This window comes from Vespa velutina, chromosome 24 (genome assembly GCF_912470025.1).
Source record: "Vespa velutina chromosome 24, iVesVel2.1, whole genome shotgun sequence".
In the NCBI taxonomy this organism is placed as follows: domain Eukaryota; kingdom Metazoa; phylum Arthropoda; class Insecta; order Hymenoptera; family Vespidae; genus Vespa; species Vespa velutina.
The window spans coordinates 3,206,805-3,227,795 of record NC_062211.1 but is presented as its reverse complement, the minus strand read 5'-3'; the positions used below and the strand labels follow the sequence as shown (position 1 = coordinate 3,227,795).

The window sequence follows — 20,991 nt, the reverse complement described above, 5'->3', positions numbered from 1 at the left end:
TTTTCTTCTTCGTATCGTTAATCGTCTTTTGCTTGAACGAGATTCCATAATTACGAGCCATCTCTTACTATCCCTCCTTCCCTGCACCATTACACCTTGGAGTTGAGTTGTTATCGACGTACAATGAATCGTTAATTATTCGGACGAATTCAACTCGGAATCTTTTGTTAGTTTTGATAAAAAGAATCATAATAAATTTCTAATGCTACGTTATTATTTGCATTTATGTAATAAAAATTTTGACCAAATATACTCGACAGGTTTAAAGAAAAGATAAGAAGAAAAATGTTTCCGCATCATTATTTTACATAGATAACTTTAAGGAACTTCCTTTTTTTTTCGTTTCTTCTATTTTCTGGTTTCCTAAACGTACAAAAAATACTGACACATGTACTTTCTGAGATGACTCAACATTGATCAATTAATCATTTAAAACGGTTTGTCGAGGTAATTACGAGCTACTTCACCCTTTCAAAGTATTTCAAATCTTTGGTATTTACTTCCGCTATCGTATCACCGATCAAATGGTGAATTTTTAATTATTCGAACTAACCAATATTTTGTTCCTAAGGATAAATAGAATTATAATATATTACTAATACTACGTCGTTGACTCGTTTTATATAATAAAAGCTCGAGTAAATGTATTCGACGTAGATTAAGAAGATATTGAAGAAAAACATTTCCGCGTCATTATTTTACTTAAATACGGTAATAAATCATCTCTTTCTAAACGTATCAAAAATTCTAACACACTTACTTTCTAGATGATTCCAACACCGATCAATTGATCGTTCAAAAGTAATTACTTCGTAATTACGTGCTACTCAACTCCATTTGAAATATTTAATAAATTCTTCGATACTTACTTCGTTACCGTACCACCCATCGAATAGTAAATTTTAATTAATTGATCGAACGAACTAACTCGAAATAATCTTTCCCTGACGTTTGAGTAAACAGAATTAAAATGTCTTTCTAATACTAAGTAGTTGACTCACCCTACATAGATACCAGAAATTTTAGTAAATATATGCAAATAAGCAAGAAAAACAGAAGAGATTAAAAAAAAAAATGTAATACGCAAGATGATGATGACTCAATCGTTTGCACGTTGAACATTGATCACAATTTCTTTAAAAAAAAAAAAAAAAAAAAAAAAAAAAAAAAAAAGAAAAAAAAAAAGAAAAAAAAATAACGCACAAATACACTAATAAAAAAAGAAGTACCAAAAACAGAAAGCTTTCAAAGTTAAACGCGTGAACGTTTGTAACGCGAATTAAACTCACCGAAAAATATTTGGCACGACGTTTCTTCGATTTTAATCTTCTTAAAAGTCAACTTTACGATCCTTCTTCTTCGTGAAAATATACATTCGTATGTTGAACGAGACAATTACGAACAATCTCAGAAGAAATCCGTTATTCGGTATAAAATTTTACACGCAAACACACTCGCAAGATCTCTATGCACTCTATCGCAGTAGACATCACAATCTCAATTTTCAATCTTCTTCGAACCACCTCTCGTATTCCCTTTCGTTTCCTTCCTATACACTTTTTTTCAAAGATCAAAAAATGATCGATAAAGAAACATCGTCACACAGATCGTATAAGAAAAAAAAAAAGAAAAAAAAAAAAAAAAGAAAAGAAGAAAAAGAAAGAACAACAATGTACGACGGATAAACAAAGTAAAAAAAAAACAAAAACAAACAACAAGAAAAACAAGTTAACTCGATCTTTCAACGACACTCGTCGAGTTCTCAATAATCGATAGCCGAGACTCAAGCATAGAAAGAAGTTAACGGGAGAAGCGTTAAAAGGCACGCGCACACATGCAAATATGCACGCATGCACGCACACACATGTATACACATACAGTGTCGCTTATCTAAAACGAAGAAACGACAAACATTCGCTGATAAGAGACGCGCTATCGGAATTATCGTTGTTGCGTTCGTAATAATCGCGCGTTTATTCGCTATTTCATCAAGGCGAGAATTTCATGTCTACGACGACGACGACGAAGACGACGAGGATGATTATGATTATAATGATGATTATTACGGTTAACTTTGGCAAAGAGCTCGGCCGAAAGTTCCAGAGCGACTGCAGGACATTTTTTGTAAGAAGGCCCAGGTAGGTAGGTAGGTATAGGTAGATAGGTAGGTAGGTAGAGAGTCCTGCTTGGTTGGCTGCTGCAACCTGAAAGGACCTTTCTCTCCCTCTCTTGGTATACTCGCAAGGTGTACCAACGCGCAGTTATTCGGTGAACAGAGTCTCTCATCTCTATCCAAAACGATTTTTATCTACACACCTTATATTCATCCTCCAATTTTTCTTACTTTTTTTTTCGTTTTTGTTTTGCTTAATATTCTCAAGTTGTTAGGACCATTTGTGGTCCTAATATCGAAAATTTCATTATCGAGAACATATCGAAACATGTGTTTACATGTACGAGTACGAATCAATCGGTGATAACTTTTTTCTTTCTTCTTTTTCTTTTTTTCTTTACATGTATATTTTTTTTATACATATTACATATTTTGTTTTTCTTTTCGTCTATTAAAAATAAAAACAAAATAAAAATAAAAAAAAAAAAAACCGGATAATCGAATGAAATAAGCACGAGAACTAATTTACTCCTTGTTTTCATCTTTGACGATATCTATGACCGAAAGGAAGACATTCTTAGGTTGAGAACGGCTGTTCTGTATATATATATATATATATATATACGTGCAGAGAAGAAGAGAGGAGTGGTGGGAATGAGCAGGGGGCAGGATGAAGAGAGGGGGATATAAAGGGGGAGACCCGGTGCAGGCACAGTCGGAGGCAGGTTTTGGCCGGCTGTCAGGAGCGTAACGCGCACAAAGGGCAGGTGCTGGAATGCATCGATTACCTCTCTTGGCCCCACTACTAAACCTACCTGCCACCACGTTAGTATCTAGTGTCTGGGAACCACCCTTATCTCCCCCTTTCTTTCTACTCTGCGTCAACAACCGGAGCATAGAAAGAAGAAAAAGAAAGCTACCGATGTGTGAATGTATGTAAGAATGAGTGAGGATCTTTTCCAATCCCCATTCTCTCTCTGCTCTCTCTCTCTCTAACTTTCGTTTCTAAACACAAGGGTGACTCAAATAGGATTCCCCTTTTCTTCGTGAACGTTAATCGAATCGATCCCTTCGAATAATTTTCCCTCGACGAATTGAAAAGTAACTATCGTTGATGGGAGAAGGGGTCTATGCATTTGTATGAGTGTGTATGTGTGTGTAGGTGGATCCCGAGAGAGAGAGAGAGAGAGAGAGAGAGAAAGATAGAGAGTAATACCGAGCCGCTCGTCATTAACCCGTTATACGTCACTGTACTCAGCTCCTTTCACGAAGGGACCAAGGAACGATGGATGGGATAATTAGCGAAGGAAAACGGCACACCGCCCGTTAAAACTCGTCGTTTCCTACTCGTTCTTTCAAGGGAACAAAAGGAGAGAGAGAGAGAGAGAGAGAGAGAGAGAGAGAGAGAGAGAGAGAGAGAGAGAGAGAGAGAGAGAATACTAGCAAGTATAATTCATGATATTCGACGATGCGGTATAATCTGTTAAACTTAACGCTCGTTAACGAGCAAGGTCTGTGATTTTTAAACGCTTTATGATGAGGATAAAGAATCTCTTTCTCCTCTTCCTTATTCCCTTTTTCTTTTTTGGTTTTTTTTTAACGTCAGGAGAAAAAAATCGAGTGCACTTTCGACACTCATTCCGATCGAATTTAATCGATATGTTAAATGAATCCAAGCGTTTATTATTGCGTATCGGGCCGTCGCTTAAAGTCGAAATGTTATCGTCGTATTTTGTGGGGGTTATCAAAGGAGAAAGAAGAAGGAAAAAAATATGCTCTCTCAATGACACATACGTATGCGTCCTTTTATCTCTATTTCTCTCTTTTATTTATTATTCGTTGTCGCTCTTATTCATATCCGAAGTTCCGAGTTTTATAACTTTCCGATGTCTATTATTCGATAGAAAGAATATATATTTTATATCGTGGAACGAATCGAGTCGTTAATTTTGAACGAATTTTGAACGATCGACGATGGCATTGAGAACTCACCTTTTGCTGTGCCAACCTAAGGGACTCCTCGAAATGTTTGTGAACCGCTTGCTCAGCGGCCCTTTGCTTCTCCAGCCTCTCTCGTTCCATCTTCGCCTCGCGTTCGCGTTTCTCTAATTCACGGACTTCCGCTTCGCGGCGTTCCCTGAAAGCAAATAAGAAAAAGAAAACGTTAGGTCAACTACGTTCCAATAGTTTTCTAATTCTAGTATAATAAATACCTTAGGAACAGGAATTTTTACAAAGGGCATATACATTAATTTATGTATCTAATATTATTACTAAAGGAAATTATATTTGTAATTTTCATAATAATATATGAATTTTGTTTCTTCAGATATTTTTGGTTCTAGATATTTATAATTTAAGAATACGTGTATATATATACATATAATATTAATATATATAATTATACTATACATAAACGAACATATAGAATAGGAATAAAATTTTTCTTTGGTTCTGAATTGGTGTAATATTAAAAGGAGAAATTGTAGCGATGTAAATTATAAAATTCTAACCAGAACTAGCTTTGATCTTTAAAAACGAAAAAAAAAGAAAAGAAAAAAAACAAAGAATGTACCTGTACTTAACTCTCTTCTGACACACACACACACATACACACATTTGTTTGTTTGTTAATTTAACGTAAAAAAGAAAAACAAATACGATCTGAAAACGGGATTGCAAAAATTTGTTATTTTAAATGATCTACGGCCTCATCTTTCATTCCTTTCTTTGTACCGTGTTCTCACAAGAAATAGTAGGAACGATAATAAACGCAAAACTGGTGAGTGTGCTTCCATACGTAGGCATGCACCCAGACATGCGCATGGACACGCATATACATGAACGTCGTGACTTTTTAACAGGCGCGAGAAGGAGATAAGCATTCATTAACGCTTGCGCAAGTTATTTATATGTACTACTACGCTAAGAGCGCACAAGGCGCGTGTTTATCTCCATTCTCGGTCGGCGGACCTTACAATGCACGCGCGCGGAATTCGCGCCGCGATAACAGCTAATAATGTGAGCGCATAACGCGACTTTCGTGTGTAACGCACGCACAAAAAAGAAAGAGAGAGAGAGAGGGAGAGAGAGAGAGAGAGAGAGAGAGAGGGAGAGAGAGAGAGAGAGAGAGAGAGAGAGAGAGAGAGAGAGAAACACAAATAGACGATATTCAGAAAAACCAGATTCTCGTTGACGTATACAAGAATCGTATGAGACGTATTACGTATTTACGTTTTACGTGACTAGCTTTTCTAAAACATTATACAAACTAATTTTATTAGAAAATATATACTTATATATATAAAAGTGTCTGTGCGTATGGATGTATGTATACATACGAATATATTAAATGATAGTATTTGTTTATTTATTATTACTTTATAACATATGATATTTATATCAACAACTTGGAACGTTTGAATTACCAGTACCTATAATACTTTGTATAATATAATTATATACTAATACAGGTCAATAATTACTATACCATATTTGTACTGATAAAAGTAATACTTTCTATATTATATAATTTTGTCTAGATGCAAAATAAGAAAAATAAAGAAGAAAAAGAAAGAGAAAGAAATTGTGATTACACTCGCTTCTAAATTAAAAATTCATCTATCCTCAGAAAACTACCAAATTTAAGCGATTGGCTGTGTAACGTCATTGAAAATATCACTGTAAAGTCATTGAAAATTCTGTCACTTTCTGATTAGTTAAAATTATTCAAGAGAAAACAAATATCATCATCGTCATCATCATTATCATTGTCGTCCTCGTCATCATCATTATCATGGTCGTCCTCGTCATCATCATTATCATCATCATCATCATCATCATCATTCTACTCTAATTCGATAAAAGTGAAAGAGAAGATTCGCACGCTCGTTGGTGGCATTAAGGAAGGAGACGCACGTTCACCGCGTTATTTCCTGCTCCGAGAGAGCTTCTCATGACCGACCATAGAATGCAAGAGTTGGTGGTATGGGGGAGGGGAAGTATGGGTTGGAAAGGATGAGGAGAGTGGGAGACGAGGGAAAGGGGAAAGGGAACGGAGGGGGAGGGAGAGGAAGATGGCGTTCCGCAAATGCGAGTTACTGCTTCGTCTCTGTGTTACATCGCCTTTCGCGTTCCAAGAAAGCGTACCTCACTTTCTGGAGCTCTGGCATTGCTATATCTCGGAAACTTATGCGAGTCCGCGGTATGATTCTTTTCTTTTTTTTTTTTCTTTTTTTTTTTTTTTTTTTTTTTTTTTTTTTTTTTTTTTTTTTTTTTTTTTTTTTTTTTCCTTAGTAAACTCTCTTCGTGGACCTTGCACACGTTGCGTCAGATTATCTGCATTATGTGTGCATTAAGAGAAGAGAGAGAGAGAGAGAGAGAGAGGGAGAGAAATAGAGACAAGTAAAGTCATTATATTCGCTTATCTCGATTTCGTTTCGTGAAACACAACATGAACGGGAAAACCTATCTACACAACTGAGCTATACAACAAGTCATATTTAATTAATTAACGTCATCGCATTATTCAACCACATTATCTATCGCGTAACAACAATGAGAGACGTGTTTTTCTAACAATAAGGAAAGGAAAAAAAAATTGACTTTGACGAGCGATAAAACTGAAATAGGAGGTGATAGAATCGATTACTCGGAAAAAATCGTTTGTTCTTTTTTTCTTCCTTTTGTTTTTTTTTTTCTTTTTTATTTATTAGAGTATTAATATCGTCGAAGTTAATGCCCTTTAATTTAATTTGTATAATTTTTAAATTACATGATTATACGCGCGCGTATTCGCGTATTATACGTGTGCCCGAATCTTTTAAGTCCGATATTTCATGTTATCGTACTACAATTAATTTTTCAAGTTTATTTTCAATTCTGCTTTTTTATCATGTCTTATTTTTTTAAATATAGATTATAATTAGTACATTATAATTATGTTATACTATTATTATTAGTATACAATATAATCATTTCAAGGTTACACGGTATTATAGATATATTCGAAGAAAGATGGAAGAAATTTTCCTTTTGTCCAAAGCCTCACTTATTATTTGCTCAAAAGAAAAAAAAAACTAAAGAAAAGGAAAGAAGAAGAAAAGAAAAAAAAGGGAAAGCAAGAGAAGAACCTTTTTATCTTTCTCTCTTTCTCTCTCGAAAATACCGATGCGAGCGCACTGCATCACATGGGGGTCAACGTGACCCTAAATGCGTCCAGCAGGACGCAAAATTACTAGTTTCCTTAGTAAGGTTAATCGCCAGTCAAGATGGTCGAAGGCCGACCGGACAGGAATTCCACGCCTCTTCTTCGTATCCCTCGTTTCTCTCTTTCTTTCTCTTATATACCAACATATATATATATATATATATATATATATATACACACACACACATCATGCACATACACCACATGGGCTCTGGCTGCTGGCATACACATACTTTTCCGACAAACTACGTGTATAATCTTATACAAACAAGTATGTCCGTTCCTGTGTAGATGCATATGAATGCATTTGTGTGTGTGTGCGAGAGAGCTCGCTCAGAAATCGAGCAGAGACCGGCAGTGCTTGCATGCCAGTCGATAAACCAGTCTGCTATGGGAAAAGGACAGGTTCGGCCTGCGGGTAAACCTTTGAAAAATCCGGTCGCTCTTGCAGCAGCAGACCGGACAAACCGGAGAAAGAGAAAGAAAGAAAAAGAAAGAGAGAGAGAGAGAGGGAGGGAGAGAAAGACTCTCTTACTCACTCACTCGAAGCAACACGCGGCGAATATCACCAAAAAAGGACTTATGCATCCTTCCTACGGGCAGGTCTGCCTCCAGTCTCCTTTCTTCTTTTGCTCATCGAGAGATCTCGACCAACATGCTCTTCTACTTCACCAACCAGATCCACACTATATATACCGGTTCTATGTATATGTGATTATCTATCTCTCTCTCTCTCTCTCTCTCTCTCTCTCTCTTTTTCTGTGTGTGCGAACGCGCGCGTGTAGTATATACTTGCGTCAGAGAACTCAGGACACAAACTGGCCAAGCTCCGACCGACCGACCGACGATGGCGAACGACTACACTATTGTATCGCGAGACTACTTTTTCTTTATTCTTTATTTTTCTTTTTCTTTCCTTTCAAAGTAGCGCCATCGACCAGTTCAGTTCCTTTCCTATTTCGGTCTCTCTTTTTTCATGACCTTCGTCATCTCTCGGTTCTCTTTCTTTCTTTCTTTTTTCTCTCCCCTGTGTATATGGAAAATAGGAAGGAAGACAGACAACACGCGCTTGCGCCCGATAGAGGGAGAGAGAGGAGAGACAAGGTTAGTTGTTAAATGTAAAAGTAGAAAGAAAAAGTTGAACTTTTTCAAAAAGTTTCCTTGAAATCCGTCTGGAAAGGAACATTCAAATTGTTTACACACACGACGAATTTTCGACACTGTGTTAGACAGATATTATGTTTACTCTAATCGGCGATGATGCTTGTTGTTTGTCTGTCCTAGCTACCTTACTTGTTTGCTCGCTCGCTCGCTCGAGTATTTCAAGATCGTAAATCTTTCGATCTGAGATTGAGAGAGAGAGAGAGAGAGAGAGAGAGAAAGAGAGAATGTTTCAAGGTCGACAGCGATATTAGCTTAGTTCAGTTCTCGAGAACTGGTCGATTGAGAAATTAATTTAACTCTCTATTATAACCGTCGTGTAACTTTCAACTCACATTGTACGTGTACATACATATGTGTGTGCGTGTGGGTTTTTTTTAAATATTTTTTCCTTTATTTATTTTCTTCTCGAGAGTTAATATTCTCTAAATATAAGTTATATTTACAATTAATATAATACACTATACGTACGTAAGATATCTAATATCTATTTTCCAATTTCCTATAGATACGATTTTATTAGACACTAAACAATGGAGTTAACGATAGGATATGTATAAAAAAAAAAAAAAAAAAAAAAAAAAAAAAAAAAAAAAAAAAAAAAAAAAAAAAAAAAAAAAAAAAAATAGATAAACAGATATAAATAAATATTATCTCTCAGTGTAATCAAGTTAACAGAATGACGATGGGATACTATCCAACTCTCGTTAAAAATTAATCGTCTTTCACACGCTTTATCTTTAATCTCGAAAATGAAAGAGAGACAAAGAGAGAAGAGAAAAAATGTTTTTCTTGCGTCAGAGAAGAGGTTCGACTGTATATATACAGGGTGGCCGGTTTAAAAATGGCTCACGCTTACAACTAGTAGAGCAAAGGCAGACAAACACCTGTCAGTCTCACGCTCCTTCTTTATTCTTCGTCACGTCTTTGTTCCCATTCCCTTCTCTCTTTATCTCACAGTCTGTCTCTTCCTCTCTGTCTACCTATCTTTCTCTCTCACAAACGGTCTACCGATTCTGCCAGACGCATTTGCGGGTGAACGAACATCCAACGCGGACTGCGCCACCGAATAATAACGTCGAAGCCCCGAAGGCTCCATTACTCTTTCGCTCGTTGAAGAAGTCTCGTCTTTTGTATATCTTTCTCTCTTCTATTTCCTTGAAAAACTTTGAATCTAAACTATAATCCACAGAGAACGGGAGCGCCATTTTGTTTCCGACGATTATATATCGAAGAAATAAATAAAAACGATAGAGAATACATAGATGATATTTTGGAATAATTTAACTCTGTGGGTGGTGCGCGTAATCTAATATATACATACATATATATGTATATATGTTGGTCAACTATGGTTCGTTTTTAAACAATAATTACACGTCTAGTTTAAAAAATCGAGTTCTGTCCAGATATCGCATATCGTAAATATGTAAACAACGTGTATACCACGTCGTCTGATAATCATATGTCATCGACAAGGTCCCCGGGCGTAGCCCGAAAGTGGCAGACAGTTGAGTATGGTAAGAGAATATCCGATTACGACTATAACCCGATGTTCAAATATGAAATGATGAATTAAAAATTCCAAGAAATCCCATATATATTCGGATACAAATTATATATCTAAAATATAACATGTCCAATACGACTTAATTCATATAGAACATTAATTTTCAAATATGTGAATTAATAAATTATTAATGTTGTTATTTAGTTAAAGCAAAGAATTAAAATTTCAAAAATATGTTATACATACTAAAAAAAAAATTAATCGATAATCGAAATAAATAATTAAATAAATGTTATCGAGCTGAATTAAAGAATTAATACATTGTTGACGGTATACCGTGCATATTTCTTGATAAATGCGTCAAATATGCATTGACCTATTCAAAACAACATAAATACTTTATTAAACGAAATCTTTTACTAAAAATTGACGAATACAATGGCTGATGCTAGTAAGGTTTATTAATGTGGTAGCAATGAAAATATTATCCCGTATGGAGAGATACTAACAATAATTTATAAATAATTGAATATATATATATATATATAAATGTGTGTGTGTATATAGATATAGCGTTCTACCATTTGTTTTGTTTACAGTAAACATACGCGTCATTTTCGAATAGTCGTTCAAAACTTAATTGACTGTCTATAAAGCCGTTATATTACCAACATAAAATCATACAAATTTAATGATTATTTTTCACGCTATAACGGTTTGGCGTGCACAAGATAAAGACGCTGTCTACCGTCTTCAACGTTTAAAAGATTAAAAACACGCTGATTCACGTTTCCCCCGGCAGTAACGTGTTGAAAAAAAGAAAAAGGAAAGAAAAAAAAATACGCTATACTCTATACAACTCATAATTTTTACTTTAACGTTAACCTTTCACATTTTAACCCTACCTTATAACATTACATTATAAAAATAATTCCTACACATTGATTTTGAAACAATGAATTATGAAATTAAAACTATTCCTTAGCTGAATTAAATAGTTAAAGCTTCAAAAGAAAAAGAAAAGAAATGAATAAATAAAAAATGTATGTGTAAATAAGAATATAATCTAAAAGTTATACGACGTTAAAGAGTATCGTAGAACGATGGTTAACAAGGATGAAAGGACATCGACCGATATCAAGCAAGTGGAATCACGTGAACGGAATTGAATTTGCTTTCGGAATACACATATACGCACACAGAGACATATATATATATATATATATATATATATATATACCTCTCTATATTTATAGGTTACGACTTTTGTCGGTTTCGATCGATAAACTTCCTCTTCTACTATAGTTTCTCTCTAAGATTCTCACATTGATTCACTTCTGTCTTTCTCATTCCGTTTCTTCGTTCGCATTCGTCTGGCTTTGCGCGTTTCTCGCACGGCAAATTAGCACTTGCATTACTACGCTTTCTGCACCGGCCGCCACCGCCGCCGCATGATTACCGTGATTTCTACGTGACGTAATTTTACCGCCAAGATGGAGATAGATCGCGTCAGAGAGAGAGAGAGAGAGAGAGAAACGATACGAGATTAATGCTAGTACAAATACAAACCTAAGAAAGTCTGTCTCCTCCTGTCTGTGTAAGAAACCATCCATTACCGATATAGCTTATACCGTTTAGATTAGATAGGTATATACATATTCAAATACTCAAATACATAGGACAAAGAGTGAGAAAGAGAGAGAGAGAGAGAGAGAGAGAGAGACATAGATGACGATTACATTACAGACAGAATACACGCACACACAAATACATACGTTTCTTGTACTCTGAAAAGAAGAGATACGTCGTACATATAACGGGCACGTGTCTACCGAATGACGCAGAAATAATCGACGTTAAAAGTTTATATTTATCGATGCACACGAGGAAACTTTCTTGATCCTACGCGAGGATGAACCGAATGGTAATTTAATTGCCACTTCATTATCGCCAGCCAGGTGTATTTAAACTCGCACGATACGTGAGTAGAGAAAAAGAGAGAGGAAGAGAAATAGATAGAGAGACAGATAAATAGAGACAGACAGAATAGTTTTACGAGCAAGCTGGTATTTTATTACGTTCTACGTGGCTCATTTACCACTCACAAGACCGGAGACGAATGAATTTGTATTAGATACTCCGCATAGTACTGCCAATTGATGTCATCGCGAGTAAACGCATAATAAATTCTTCATAGTTTATATGTTATCTAATATCTTCCTTCCTCTTTTTCCTCCTCCTCCTCCTCCTCCTCCTCTTCTTCTTCTTCCTCTTCTTTGCATAGTCATACATATTTACTGGTTATCTCGTTGGCCTTCAACATTTATAAACGCAGAAAAGATCGAGAAACAAAAAAAAAAAAAAAAAACTATTTCATTGGAATACGTATAAACAAAATATGAAAGATACGACAGAATAGAAATAGAAAGAGAAAGAAAATGAAGTTTAGTATAATAGAAAAGGAAAGTAAGTATACACGTAAACTACATAAAACATATACTAATGTAAGAGTGCATCGATCTAATATGAATGGAAGTATTATTTGTACGACTACGTCATAGTTTATAAACTTCTCTCTCTCTCTCTCTCTCCCTCTCAGTCTCTCTCTCTTTTTCTCTCAAAGTTATATACACACAATCCAGACACACAAATAAACTTGATACAAGAGAACACACACATACACAGAGAGAGAGAGAGAGAGAGAGAGAGAACGAACTGTGTCACGCTTTTATGACTTTCGCTATGGCAGCGGTAGACGAGTTTCTGCGAACGCGGTAAAACCGTCCGTCAGAGGTTTGTAGAAAGCATAAAAGCGAGTCGGTAAATGTCACTAACCTTGCGATAGACGATAGAAAACCCGGGAGGACGGGAAATGAGAATATATATATATATATATATATATATATATGTATATATATATACACATATATATACATACATACATGCATGCATGCATGCATGCATGCATACGAACGCGATGGTCAATCGTTTTTCTTTCTTTCTCATTCCCTCCCTCTCTCTCTCACTCTTGTTTTTTTTCTTTTATTATCCCCTACCCGCCCCCTTCCATGCCTTCTCTAGAACGTAATTAAACCCCTTGAACGGAAACAACGAGTATCACACTCGAGAACGTTTTATACCAAAATCAATAACATTGATGGGGTTACGCAAAAAATGTCAGATATTGTACGTATTAGGAAAAAAAGCTTCGTTATCAAATATAATGTCTACCGACACTTTAGGTAAAGGATTTCTATATGTAAGTAATAAAATAAATAAATTTCTGTATGTAAGATAATAAATGGATAGGTTATACTAGAAACGAAATTATCAAGAATAATTTAAACGAATTATTTCAGATAGAATTACATTAATTTCTCGAATAAAATCGTAAGAGATCTATTACCAGAGATGATCCATTTTTCAAGCGACAAGATCGCCGTACGATTTACTTACTTTTTTTTTTTTTCCTCAGGAAATAGATTCGCAATCGTCGAGTTGAAAACGGAAACAGAGATTGGATCGCGTTGCGAATCAAGATGCAGCATCGACGTGCCAAAAATGTCTTACTATCGCGGCGACTCTATTTTGGTCAATGACTCCATTCCCTCTTTCTCTCTCTCTCTTTCTCTTTATTTATTTATCTATCTTTCTTGGTCGAGATATATCCGACTTTTGGCAAAAAGTCGAACTTCAAATTTCAAATTTCTCGCTTATCTCAACGTCGATATCCACTTCCGTTCCTTTTAAAATTTCAAAAACATTTCATATTTTTTTTTCAAAATTTTCCTCTTTTTTCCTCGGTCTTTCCAAACTTTTTCTTATTATCCTCTTATTCTGGACAATTAGAAAAGGGATTAAAATTTAAGATAGCACGTAAAAAGTTCAAAGGGATACAAACTCGATTTCATTTTTCTATCTTCATCCATCCATTGATATTTCCTTTGAGCACGTACGTAAATATACATACATATGTGCTGGCCAGGGGGAGGGGAGGGGGAGAGAAAAAACAGAATGAGAGAGAGAGAGAGAGAGAGAGAGAGAGAAACGAATGCGGTAAAAGAACCGTCGATCGATCGATCGATAATCAAAGTGAAAGCCGGCGTATAAAAGGTCGAACGACCCAAAGCGAGCGAGGGTGAGAAAGAAAAAGATAAAGAGAAAAAGAGAAAGAGAAGAGGTGTATCGGAGGGTAGAGAGAGGGGGGGAGGGAGAGGGGGGAGAGGGGGTAGCACTCGATATGGCTGATCGATGAAAGGGTAGTTTCACCAAAGTTTCCTTCTCTATATAGATATACACGTTATATTTAACCGACCACTGTGAATGAAAAACTGTAAAGGACGCGAAAACGAATAATGGACGAGAGTAAAAGGTCGAGAACGTGATCGTTCCGCATCGAGAGAAAAAGTGAAAGAAAGAGAAAGAAGGGGAGAAGGGAGCTGGGTGGTCGCAGAGGGGAGGAAAAAGTAAGGAAAAAAGTGGGAGGGTGGTGGGATGGGGAGAAGAGGAAAGTGAAGTAAAGAAGAAAGAAAAAATAAAGTTTCTCTCTGAACTATCGTCTAACTTTGAGACTCTCTCGTTCGTTCGTTCGTTCGTTCGTTCTTCTCTCTCTCTCTCTCTCTCTCTCTCTCTCTCTCTCTTTTTTCGATGGCGAATATTTTTCTCTCCTCTTGTTTGTTCCGGCTGATTAATATTGTTCTTATATCGAAGGAGAGATTTCTCGTTCGGGAAACTCGAAGACAAATATTTCCTTGGATGAAAAGATGAATAATAATAATAATAGTAATAATAATAATGATGATGATGATTGCTCGCGTAGAAGATTCTATAAAAGTTGTATCTAATTTTTCTTAGATAATAAAAAAATATACCTCTGTGGTTCTCGAAACATTTGTTCTAGATACTATTAAGAAAGTTTCCGTTCGACGTCAGAAAAAAAAAAAAAAAAGGAAAAAGGACAAGAAAAAAACACTATGGTAAAATGAGTTAAGACGATTATGATAATAACGAGGATAACAACAGGTACAAATAGCGTGGGATAAAAGTGAAGTATGCGTGTGTGTGAGAGAGAGAGAGGAAGAGATCAGCAATAATGTCGATTTCTTGCACTGCCGTGCGAGAAATCGTTCGGTCTGGCCCGAATAATAAAGATCAAAGAACGAGAAATAGCAGGTTAGCGAACTCGTTCGGAAGCAACTCGTGGCAACGCGCGTGAGTTTAGCCGGTTAAACATGGCGTGCGGGTTAGTATGTACGACCAGAGAGAAAGAGAGAGAGAGAGAGAGAGAGAGAGAGAGAGAGAGAGAGAGAAGGAACAGCCTTTAAAAATAGTCCTAATCGTTTCTAAGTCGGTCCGGTTTACGAAAGCGCGTGGAACGGGCATGGCTTCCGGGAAGCCAAGTCTTCTCTCTTCTGACGCGAATAAAAGTCCTTGGAAATAGTGTATCCCAACACGGTGGGAATTCTAGTTAGCCGATAAATAAGCCGTTAGTTTAAGGTTTTAGAAAAATTAGAAATGATTAGTATGTTACTTTACGGTTACAGTATATTTTACGATTACTGTATCTCTAGAAAATACATAATATATCGATTAATTTTTTAATAATAATCTTAAAAATTTATAAAAATCTCGTTTGTCGGCATTTAAAGATTAAAGCGCACTTTTAAAAATATCATTCGTATAAACAAGAGTGGTGCAAGTTGTATAGAAATTTGTTAGATTTTTACGGACAATCAAAAAGCAAAAGAAAATCGTACAAATCATGTATACAAATCGTTTGATTTACAATGAAATTTTATATTATGTTTATATAAGCAAGCGTACCAACGTTAATAATTTTATTTTCTCAATAATTCGTACTCTCCCTCTCTCTCTCTCTCTCTCTCTGTCTCTAAACTTTTCTGTAAACGTTTTAAATAGAATTTATTCTTGGATTTGTTAAAATTAAATTAGTAAAATTTTATTATTCACAAATCGAAAGGGACTATAACGAACTTTGGATGAAAAATTTAATACTCAGTAAATCATAATATATTTTATTCCGGGTTTAAAATAAAATTTATTCTCGTATTTCTCCTGAGTTTAGCAAAATTTTTGATTATTCGAATCGAAATGGGATTTGGATCGAAAATTTGTCGAACTTACGAGAACTACCTCCTACGTTAATAGAGGACTAAATTCATCTTCTGTAACTATTATTATCAATATATATACTTTTTAAATATATATTTTTATTCTTGCATGTACTTGTTAGATATATCTATATCTACGTACGAAAGATAACGACCAATTATAGAAACTTTCCAATTCAGAGATTATTTCCGCCGATTAAGAAGAATTTCCCCCACTCCTCATTTCTTGCGATAATATATATATACATGCATACACAGACAAAGAGAAAAAAATTAGGACGATACGTCGGAATTTGAACCCAAATCGCAAATTTCACAATCGATAAACTTTTATCCGATCAGCGTTACATACGTACGCATGTAATACTTTATTATTCCGATTTTTTTTATATCCTTCTTATTTTATTTTTTTCTGCGTGTCACCAATTCAAGCAGAATTTATATTATTCTACAAAAAGTTTAAACAAAATTATATTATTCGAAATCGAAAAGGCGGAAAAAGATTGACGTAATCGTGTCGCATAATCGAAGTAGAATTTCCATAAAATTCGCGAGTTTTATCGAAGGGAAGAAGAGAAGAAAGGCGTTCGTTCTTTAACTGAGGTCGAAAGAGCCATCGAGATATTCGCTTTCGCAAAAGCCTTCCTTCCCTTTCTTATTCGCGAGTTTAACGTATATATGTATCGTAAATCCATAAACAACTCGCGTCGTTTATTCTACGGAAGATAACTCTGTCGATTTTCCTTTGTCTCTCTCTCTCTCTCTCTCTTACTCGTTTGTAATATAGTACGAAATCCTCCAATAGCAGACTCTCTCTCTCTCTCTCTCTCTCTATCTCTCTATCTCGCTTGTTTGTAACAGAGTATAAAATCCTCCAATAGCAGACTCTCTCTCTCTCTGTTTTTCTCTTTCTTTCTCATTCTCCATCTTTGTTCTCAGTTTCTCTTCTTCCTTTTGCCTTCGTTCTTATCGTTTTGTTCCCTTTTCCCCCGAGATTTCCGTAAACACGCACTTGGCTACCGTCCAATCGGAAAATGGATGCACATTATTCACCAAATCGCGATGGGCAAAGAAACGCGAACGACAAAAACAGAGAGAAAGGAGAAAGATGGATGATAGAATCTGATGTTTCTACTCTTTCTCTATTTCCCCCCCCTCTCTCTCTCGTGAACTTTCTTCTTTGCCCTTAGGAACTATTTCGATAGAGAACAACAACAAGACCTTGCTCCAAAAAAGAAATTTGGCTCGTTTATCCGAAACTTTCATTTCTTCTATCTTTTTATATCTCACTCCAAATGGGTTGAATCCATTTCGTAGAACGTTTCTTTCTTTCGGTAAGAAAGTTCATTTTTTGTTTTTACTTTTATTTTTATTTTTTAGACGATTGGAAACAAACGACAACATATTTAATCGAATTTCGGACGATATAGATATATGCACGTTTTTGCATAAAAATAGCAGTCTTGGGCGATTATAATCTCATTTTCAATTTTATTTATATTAAAAGCTATAAAGATACGACAGAGAGAGAGAGAGAAAGAGAGAGAGAGAGAGATTATTTGTTCGTTCGACTTTGGATTTTACTTATCTCTCGCTCGTTGTACGCACGATGAAAGACTTACTTGCGTAAGGCCACCGTCGCCAACGACGACAAGAATATCGTTGACGGTCGAAAAAGACACGCGGTTAACAAATGCAAAGCACGAAGGGAGAAGAGAGAGAGAGAGAGACGTTATATTCTTAGCGATAGGAGCTTTCAAATATCGATCGAGAGACATTTAAAAAATTGCAAAATAAATAACAACAAAATTCGATAATGATAAAATTACATTTATTTCGTTTCTTTTTTTCCTATCTATCTCTCTATCTCTACTTTTTCTTTATCCGTATGTATATCTCTTCGTCTTTCATACATACATGCAAATTAGTTAGGGATATTCCAAATGCGAAATTATTTCACTCTCGTCGGCTCGGGATCACAGCCAAGTGAGATTTCTCTCTTTCATCTTCCACCACGAATTCCGCACGATCCATGCAAGCGCGCGCGCGCTTCCACACATACAGCAGACGGAGAGACATTCCGTTTTAGAGAGCGCCCATTTATAAACGAGTTACGACTATAACCAATTATTACATACCGTAGTAAAATCTCTCGGGTTTATTTTCATTTCATTATTAACTTTTTATCGGTCTTTCCCCTGGCTATATATGTATTTTTATGCCAACGTCCATCCCGTTACAACGTTGCTTTTACTTTTCTTCTTTTTCTCTTTTTTCTTTTCTCTTTCTTTTTTTTCTGTATATATATATATATATATACACATATATATGTTCTTTTTTCTTTTGTTCTCTTTATCACCAAAGTGTGCACTCGTCTATTTCTTTTTTTTTCTTCTTCTCTTTTTATTCATTTATTTATTTAATTCAATTTCATTTCATTTTATTTCTAGTACTCGGTTTCTCAACTCTCACAGAAATAGATTACAGACTTGTCTACTCTTTCTGTCTATATCTATCTCTCTCTGACGATAGAAAGAGTTTTTATAATATAATAAACATTCAAACGTTGATATTGTATATGTACACACATACACACAGTTATATATATATATATATATGTACTTAAATCCAAAGGAGAAAGACATTTTTTGTACTTCGTGAAATATCACGAACGGTAACGACGACGCGACGAAAACAAAGTATGTTTCTCGACAAATTTACAACGCTCGACAGACAATAGAAAGTGTATGTATATGTTTGTACGAGAGAGAAAGATAGGGAAAAAGAAAAGTGGGATATAGTTGCTTAGATCGACAAGAAAAGCTACGTTTATCCGTAACGATTCTCTACGAACGAACCATAAATATATAGTACATCTTCGAAAGTCGTATAAATTTGTATACAATATATCTATTTAACGTCAAAGTTCACAGTTCGCATTCAACAACGTTAAACAAACAGAAGATATTTTTTTTCCGAAAGGTAACTAAGTATATGCACATCATACATAGATATATATACATACATAGAATGTTTTCTTGATTTCATGATTAACTCAAGTAAGTATCTACATATGTACATATATATCTATTTATTTAATCTTGCATATTTTACTTTTGGACGTTTCAAACTTGTATAAGATATGTATGTATACATATATATATACATATATACATACATATCTTATACAAAGAGACGCAAGAAATAGAGTAAGCGAGAGAAATAGAGAGATAGAGATAGAGATAGAGGGAAAGAGAGATATTAAAGGGATTACGCAATTTCATATTTACCCGATACAAATCGTGTTACTCGTACTGACCGAATCAACGAAGAACTATAATCCTTTCCTCTCTCACACGCATATATATATATATATACATACACATATACATAAAGTTAAAGTAATACGAATGAAGAAGAGCAGGAGGAGGAGAAGAAGAAGAAGATATATAGTGAGCAGGATTACGCGTTTTTATGCATGTACGTAACAACGTACGTATACACAACAGACACATACACACACAACACGCACGCATTGAGAACGCTCAGCCTACAGCGGTTTTATGACCCGTTTCTTCAATGGCATTGCTTATAAGAGAGTATCACGATAAGCCGGACTTCTCGTTATATATACGACGAGTTCGTACACGACCACGACCACGAAAGACCACGACGACGACAACGACGAGTCGAAGAGAACGCGTACAACCGGCTTTTATTTTTTTTTATTGTTTTCTTTTTTTTTTTTTTTTTTTCCACTAGCGACCAACGAACGAACGACGGCTGCTTTATTTTAGTCGGATGTGTTTGAAGATAGCCGATATGAGAGAAGAGAGAGATAGACAGAAAGGGAGGAGGAGGAGGAGGAGACGAATTTTTTACGATAACGCGACGACCCACTGCATCTGTCTTTCTCCCTCCTTTGATAACGACGATAAGATAAAAGAATGAGCGAGCGGGCGAGCAAGAGAGAGAGAGAGAAAGAGAGAGAGAAGAAAAAGAGTTGAGAGATATCAATTTTTATGCGGAACGATCAGACGGATAAGAAGAGATTCGCGTGAGGAATGTGAGAGCAAAAGATAGAGAGAGAGAGAGAGAGAGAGAGAGAGAGAAAAAGAGATGACTCCTTCGACCTTCGGACTCGAGTCACGAGGCCGACGACGCTTCGAGAGTCGAGAGATATACCATATATTTCTTAATACGTATGTACGCGCGCGCATTTGTAAATGTATACGTGTTGTAGTATGTGTGAGAAAAAAAAAAGAGAGAGAGAGAGAAGGCAGATGGTATATGAGAATCAAGTAATGTTCTCGTTCTCTCTTTCTCTGTAATTACTCGACGAGGAAACGAAGATCCGTTCGCTGACTGCTCCTAGGTCGTGGTTTCGTCTGGGTTTATATAGAGAGAAACCAATCCACCATGGTGTAACACACATCTACATATATATATACGTAAAATACTTATGGGTGTGTGTTTGTAACATCGTGAATCCGTGTACGTATACGTGAATGCGTATTCTATATGCATATATGCCGCGTGAATTCTCCAACGATCAACGCGGACTGGATAATTACTTTCACATGTTAGCCTCTCGCGGTAACTCCCAGAACAAATTACGTTCGTGCATACACGTGGTGCCGCTTACTGCTCGGCGAAACAAGACACACGTCGCGTAACGCGCCGATTAATATCATAAGAGAGAGAGAGAAAGAGAGAGAGAGAGAGAGAGAGAGAGAGAGAGAGAGAAAGAGAGAAAGAGAGAGAGAGATAGACGAAGAGCCGTTAGAGAAAGTACGCTAGTCGCCATTTTGGTGTACGACTTTAATGTACGCGAAACATCGACTTTATTCTCTATCTCTTTCTTCTT

The 20,991-nt window shown here is 35.8% G+C and overlaps 1 protein-coding gene across 11 annotated transcripts in view; it reads right to left on the bottom strand.

The window, feature by feature from the left end:
- LOC124957150 overlaps positions 1-20,991 on the bottom strand; it is a 223,821-nt gene that overhangs the window by 16,180 nt on the left and 186,650 nt on the right. For all 11 annotated transcript variants that reach the window (XM_047513901.1, XM_047513907.1, XM_047513905.1 and 8 more), the window contains one exon: positions 4,106-4,250. In XM_047513901.1, coding sequence (XP_047369857.1) covers positions 4,106-4,250 — 145 coding nt within the window. The remainder of the gene's footprint in view (positions 1-4,105; positions 4,251-20,991) is intronic.